At 37.6% G+C, this 7399-nt stretch overlaps 1 protein-coding gene across 1 annotated transcript; it reads right to left on the reverse strand.

Annotated features, from left to right (window-relative positions):
• Positions 1-4173: 4173 nt before the first annotated feature.
• On the reverse strand, positions 4174-5103 carry LOC123936080 (olfactory receptor 15-like). The gene has a single exon (XM_045996852.1). It carries the CDS (start codon positions 5101-5103, stop codon positions 4174-4176), a length of 930 nt encoding a protein of 309 aa, XP_045852808.1.
• Positions 5104-7399: the final 2296 nt, after the last annotated feature.

Genomic DNA, 7399 nt, shown 5'->3' on the forward strand with positions numbered 1-7399 from the left:
TGGAAAACTTCCTTTTAAAATTCCTTAGAGATTTATGCATCTCTAACCCTCTCCCCACTTGAAAGTATATAATCAGTCCCCTATCACAACCCCAGTGTGGCTCTTTATGCCAATGGGTCCTGTCCCATGCTTTAATAAAACCACCGTTTTGCACCAAAGACATCTCAAGATTTATTTCTTGGCCATTTGCTCCAAAACCCAACATTTTCATATTAGTTAACACACCATCAAATTAGAGAATTAGAGTTTTCAAAACCTGACTATATATTTACATTTACCAGAGTGTTTTATATTTGGTATACTTTTAAAAAATTCATGCTAATATATTTACATTTCAGGGTGAAGAATTCCTTTCAGTATTTCTTAAAAGACAAACCTAGTGGAAATGAAGCCCTTTTATTTTTTGAGGATTTATGAATTTTGTGAATTGATTTCTCCAAATCTCTCCTCACATTTCAGAAGTTTATATGAATTGTTTTTTTAAATACACTTTTAAGATAAACTTTCTATTCCCTTATCCCACTTGTCTATTTATAATTTGAGGATTGTTTCTTTTAATGTTGCTTCATGTATTTTATTTACTCTTTTTTTACTCTTTATTTACTCTTTTTACTTTTAAAAAAAATTCCCCTCTGAACAAATAATCTTCGAGCTTATGTATTTTAATCAATACATCATTTATTCTGTCTTTGAATTTATATGTTGCATTTTTATTTCATTTGTTGTATTCTTCAGACTCAGAATTTCTGTTTGTTGGCTTTTTATTTAAATTCAGTTTGCTAAGGTATAATATGTTATTAGTTTTTGATATAATGTTCACTGATTCATTAGTTGGATACAACACAATGTGCTCATTCTATTATGTGCCCTCTTTAATTACCATCACACAGTTATGACATCCCCTCATCCACCTCCCTTTCCACAACCTTCAGTTTGTTCCTGGAGTCAGGAGTCTCAGATGGTTTCTTTCCCTTTCTGATTTATTCCCATTCAGGTTTCCCCCCCATTCCTCTATTGTCTTCTGTACTACTCATCTATTGTCTTCTTTACATATTCTGTATATATTCCACATATTGTGAAACCATATGCTAATTGTGTTTCTCTGATTGAGATATTTCATGTAGCATAATCTTCTTCAGTTTCATCCATGTCAGTGCAAATGGTGGGTATTTATCCTTTCTGATGGCTAAGTAATGTTACATTGAATATATGAACCACATCTTTTTTATCTATTTGTCTTTTGAAGAATATATTTGTTCCTTCCATGGTTTCGCTATTGTAGACACTGCTGATGTAAACATTGGGGTGCATATGCCCCTTCTTTCCAATACATCTGTATCTTGGGAGTAAATACCTAGTAGTTCAATTGCTCAGTTATAGGGTAGCTCTATTTTTAACGTCTTGAGGAACCTCTATACTGTTTTCCAGAGTGGCTGCAGCAGCCTGCATTCTCACCAAAAGTGGAAGAGGGTTACCCTTTCTCCACATCCTCACCAACATTTGTTGTTTCTTGTCTGGTTAATTTTAGCCATTCTAACTGATGTAAGGTTGTATCTCATTGTTTTGATTTGCATTTCCCTGATAACTAGTGATGTTGAACATCTTTTTATGCATCTGTTAGCCATTTGTATGTCTTCTTTGGAGAAGTGTCTGTTCATGTCTTCTGCCCATTTTTTTTACTGGAATATTTGTTTTTTGGGTGTTGAGTTTGAGAAGTTCTTTAAAGATCATGCATATCAGCCCCTTGACTGATATGACATTTGTAAATATCTTCTCTCATTCTGAAAGTTGCCTTTTTTTTTTAGATTTATTTATTTATTTATTTGACAGAGATCACAAGTAGGCAGAGAGGCAGAGAGAGAGAGAAGCAGGCTCCCTGCTGAGCAGAGAGCCCAATGTGGGGCTCGATCCCAGGACCCTGAGATCATGACCTGAGCCGAAGGCAGAGTCTTTAACCCACTGAGCCCCCCAGGCGCCCCTGAAAGTTGCCTTTTAGTTTTGTTGACTCTTTCCCTTGCTGTGAGAAGATTTTTATCTTAATGAAGTTCCTAGAGCTCCTTTTGGCTTTTGTTTCCCCTATCTTTAGGGGCATGTCTTGAAAGAAGTCACTGGGGTCAATGTCAAGGAGGTCACTGCCTAAGTTCTCCACTAGGATTTTGATGGATTCCTGAATCACATTAAGGTCTTTGATCCACTTTGAGTTTATCTTTGTGTATGGTGTAAGAAAGTGGTCCAGCTTCATTCTTTTGCATGTGGCTGTCCAGTTTTCCCAGAACCACTTACTGAAGAGACTGTATTTTTTTCAATGGGTATTTGTTCCTGATTTGTTGAAGATTAGTTGATGATGGAGTTGAGGGTCCATTTCTGGGCATTATAGTCTGTACCATTGATCTATGTTTCTGTTTTTGTGCCAGTACTATGCTGTCTTGATGATCACAGCTTTGTAATATAACTTGAAGTCAGGCATTGCGATGCCAAGATCTTTGGTTTTCTTTTTCAATATTCCCCTGGCAAGATAGGAAACAACAAATTTTGGCACAGATGTGGAGAAAGGGGAAGCCATTTCCACTCTTGGTGGGAATGCAATTTGGTGCAGCCACTCTGGAAAACAGTATGGAGGTCCCTCAAAGGGTTAAAAATAGGGCTCCCCTATGACCCAGCAATTGCACCACTGGGTATTTACCCTAAATACATAGACGTAGTGATCTGAAGGAGCACATGTACCCCAAGGTTTATAGCAGCAATGTCCACAGTAGCCAAACTCTGGAAAGAATCTAGACAGATGAATGGATAAAGAAGATGTGGCATATATAAACAAGCGATATTATGCAGCCATAAAAAAACAAAATCTCGGCATTTGCAACAATGTGGATGGAACTAGAGACTATTATGTTGAGTGAAATAAGTTAATCAGAGAAAGACAATTATCATAGCACCTCACCGATATGAGGAATTTGAGAAACAAGACAGAGGATCATAGGGTAAGGGAGGGGAAAATGAAACAAGATGAAACCAGAGAGGGAGAAAAACCATAAGAGACTCTTAATCTCAGGAAAAAAAAAAACTGAGGTTTGCTGGAGGGGAGGGAGGTGGTAGTGATGGGGTGACCAGGTGATGGAATTTGGTGCTATGGTGAGTGTTGTGAATTGTATAAGACTGATGAGTCACCGACCTGTAATCATGAATGAAATAATACATTATATGTTAATAAAAAATAGAGCTACCCTATTCAATATAATATTACTCCGCTATCAGAAAGGATGAATACCCGCCATTTGCACCAACATGGATGGAACTGGAGGGGATTATGCTAAGTGAAATAAGTCAGAGAAAGACAATTATCATATTGCTTCATTCACATGTAGAACTGAAAAAATAGTGCAAAGGACCACAGGGGAAGGGAGGGAAAAATGAATGGGAAGAAATAAGAGAGGGAGACAAACCATGAAAGACTCTGGACTCCTGGAAACAAACTGAGAGTTACAGAAGGGAGGGGGGTTGGGGGTTGCATAACAGGGTGATGGGTATTAAAAAGGAAGTGTGTTGTGATGGGCACTGGGTGTTGTATGCAACTAAAGAATTGTTGAACACTACATCAAAAACTAATGATTTAGGGGCGCCTGGGTGTCTCAGTGGGTTAAAGCCTCTGCCTTCGGCTCAGGTCATGATCCCAGGGTTCTGGGATGGAGCCCCGCATCGGGCTCTCTGCTCTGTGGACAGCCTGCTTCCTCCTCTCTCTCTCTCTGCCTGCCTCTCTGCCTACTTGTGATCTCTGTCTGTCAAATAAATAAATAAAATCTTTAAAAAAAAACAAACTAATGATTTATTATATGTCGACTAATTGAACATAATAAATAAGAACAAATGAGAAAATAAAAACAAAAACAAGGACAAGAGAAATCATAAATATTCTTCAAAAGTTAACTCTGAAAATAACATTTCCCCCTGACAAATATTCTGGATACTTACTATGTGTCAAAAACTGTCATTATGTCTCTACAGAATTTTTTAAACAATATGTTATGTAAAACCATAGAAATAAAGAGTAAGTTACAAATTACTGCCTTTAAACTAAAACTACTGTTTTGTAAAATGATAATTCAGTGACTCTCTAATGGAGAGTATAAGAACATCATGATTTCAACACCTTTTTTTGATTCAGAAGGACATTTTTCATTTGTGCATCATTTTATTTAGCAGTCTTTGCAGAGCATCTTTTACTTCTTTGTTCCTTAGAGTATAGATGAGAGGATTCAACAGTGGTGTGACCAAAGTGTAGAAGAAAGTGAAGATCTTGCCATAATTTGAAGCAAAGTGGTTCTTAGGATCTGCATAAACCATGGCCACTGTCCCATAAAACATGAAGACCACAATAAGGTGGGAAGAACAGGTGGCAATGGCTTTTTTCCTTCCCTCTTCTGAGTGGAGTTTCCCCAAGGCTCGAGCTATACAGCCATAAGAAGTCAGGATCAATACCACTGGTACAATGGTGAAAAGGTCAGCAGAGATGGTCATTTGCCACTCAATGGCTGAGGTATCTCCACATGCTAGGCGTATGAAGGCAGGAACTTCGCACAGAAAATCATCCAGGTGGTGGTGGGTGCAAAAAGGAAGCTGGAATGTGATGGGAGATTGGGTTACAGATTCCATCAATCCAGACAGCCAGGCTATTAGTACCAGTTTCCAACAGAACTGATGATTCATGATGATGGTATAATGCAGAGGCTGGCAAATAGCAACATAGCGGTCAAAGGCCATCATCACCAACATAACACCTTCTGTTGCCCCAAGGCAGAGGAACACAGATAGTTGAATGACACAGCCTGTGTAGGTGATGCTCTTGTCTGGCCCCCACAAATTAGACAACATCTGAGGCACAGCAGTTGTAGTGAAGCAGAGATCCAAGAAGGAAAGATTGCTAAGAAAGAAATACATGGGAGTGTAGAGATGAATGTCCACACAAGAGAGCAAGATAATGGTTGAGTTGGAGAGGATGATCATGGCATATAAAATGATCACTATCCAGAAGAGAATTATTTCCAGATGGGGCCATTTAGTGAAGCCAAGAAGAATAAAGCCTACTTGGAAACTGTTGTTTCTCATTGCTAGTGCTTTTGACATTGGTGCTTGGACATAATTATAAGTAAGATTTTGTGAATGAATTTCACAGAAAGGATACAGCCATTACTAGTTTTCCAGGGGGTCTTAGGACATGGAACATTTGGATGTTTTTCCTTATATCCGAGCAGTTGTATACAATCTCTCTTCCATAAGTTTGTGTTTTTTATACAAAAGTGGTATTAATAAGATCCTGATGAGGAGGGCGCCTGGGTGGCTCAGTTGGTTAAGTGACTGCCTTCAGCTCAGGTCATGATCCCAGAGTCCTGGGATCGAGTCCCACATCGGGCTCCCTGCTCCTTGGAGAGTCTGCTTCTCCCTCTGACTTTCTCCCCTCTCATGCTCTCTCTCACTGTCTCTCTCTCTCAAATAAATACATAAAATCTTTAAAAAAAAAGATCCTGGTGAGAAAAACAAAAATGAGATAAATGTAGCTAAAATTAAATCTCCTTACAAGTTAGAGCCCACTGATGAATACCTGAGGCCCGCAGAGTGTGACATTTCAAGGAACGCATGGCTGCCTTAATGTTGATGTTTCATTAGAGATTAAAAGCAAACTTATCTTAACAATAACCACATCTCCAAGATCCTGTAGACTCTAACTTCAGCATACAGAAATCTTAGAAACTTATGCTCTACCCCAACTCCCTCCACAAATTTAAAAATATATGATTTTTCACTCCTCACAGTCATAAGTGCAGCTCTTTCTGCCCACAGGTCCTGTCAATTTTTGCACCATAAAACATCTCAAGAATTCTTTCTTGACTATCACACTTGATGGCCCCAAATCAATATTACCTTGGGATTTCTCTCTGGAATTTAATAGCAGCATTCCCAATGAACACCTTTATGCAATTAACATTCCCTTTTAGCTACATATGTAGTGTCTTTTGCATAGTTTTAATTTACATTGTTTGGTGATGTTATTAAGATCATGAAAAATGGAGATTATCCAAGGAACAAAGCCCCTGGGCTCTAAATATAGACCCTAAATAGTGAGACTGAGCATAAATAAACTTTTGAGTGTCTGAAGAACAACCCTAACCCTGGGATAGAAAACATACTAGTTTTTAAATGAAACAAAGGTCATTTAACCTTAACTAAGTTAACTTTAATTACTTAAGTAAACAAGTTTAAATTTCTGAGACACTATTCTTACCTTAGAAATGATTATATTATTATTATTATATCTCTATTTATCTAAGTAAATAAATAAATCGATATCTCTATTTATTATCTCTAATTCTTATCTCAGAGAATTTGGATCCAGATTAATGTGGATAATGTTATAATAGTACCTTTACCTTTGAAATAAAAACACTTAACCTTACAAACTAGGAAAAGAGAAAACAGTGAGATTTTTAAAAAGATTTTAGCTATTTATTTGACAGAAGGAGAGAGAGCAAAGGAAGCATAAGTAGGATGAGTGGCACAGGGAGAGGGAGAGGAGAAGAAGGCTCCTCACCAAGAAGGGATCCTGATGTGGGGTTCAATCCAGGACCTTGGGATCATGACCTGAGCTGAAGACAGAAACTTAGCTGACTGAGCCACCCAGGTATCCAGAAAGCACTATAATTTCTATATAATTATCACCCCATAAGCATCCCTCATTGGTTTTCTTCAATAATTGGTAGGGAATAATAAATAAATTTCCAAAAATCAAAACTAAAAGATATAAATAATCAAAATGACAAATTTACTAACTATGATTATTTTAAAGTTCTGCTTCATGGGCAGGAGAGAAAGATGGTCCATTGCCATTAGTTAAAGAATACTAATGTGCAAAACAGGACTTAGGGAAATTTTTTCGAGTATTAATTTTATCTCTTTAAGAAACTGAAGAGTAGTTCAGAAGAAATCTCAACAATGTAATACTGATAAGATAAAAAAATGTTGTTTGGTGAAAGAAACTGAGTTTTTATACTGTAAAAATTTAAATTTGTAAATGAGCAAACAATGCAAAAATTGAAACACTGGGAGACAGATTCTACTTTTCTTCCTTTTTTTTTGGTGACAGATTCTTTTTTTTTTCAGATTCTTTTTTTTTAAGATTTTATTTATTTATTTGACAGACAGAGATCATAGGTAGGCAGAGAGGCAGCCAGAGGCAGAGGAAGGAAAGCAGGCTCCCTGCTGAGCAGAGAGCTCCATGCGGGGCTCGATCCCAGGACCATGACCTGAGCCGAAGGCAGAGGCTTTAACCCACTGAGCCACCCAGGTGCCCGACAGATTCTATTAAATAGCAATTTCACGGGTATTACTGAATTCCTGCCATGGGCCA

This window comes from Meles meles, unplaced genomic scaffold (assembly GCF_922984935.1).
Source record: "Meles meles unplaced genomic scaffold, mMelMel3.1 paternal haplotype, whole genome shotgun sequence".
NCBI classification, from domain to species: Eukaryota; Metazoa; Chordata; class Mammalia; order Carnivora; family Mustelidae; genus Meles; species Meles meles.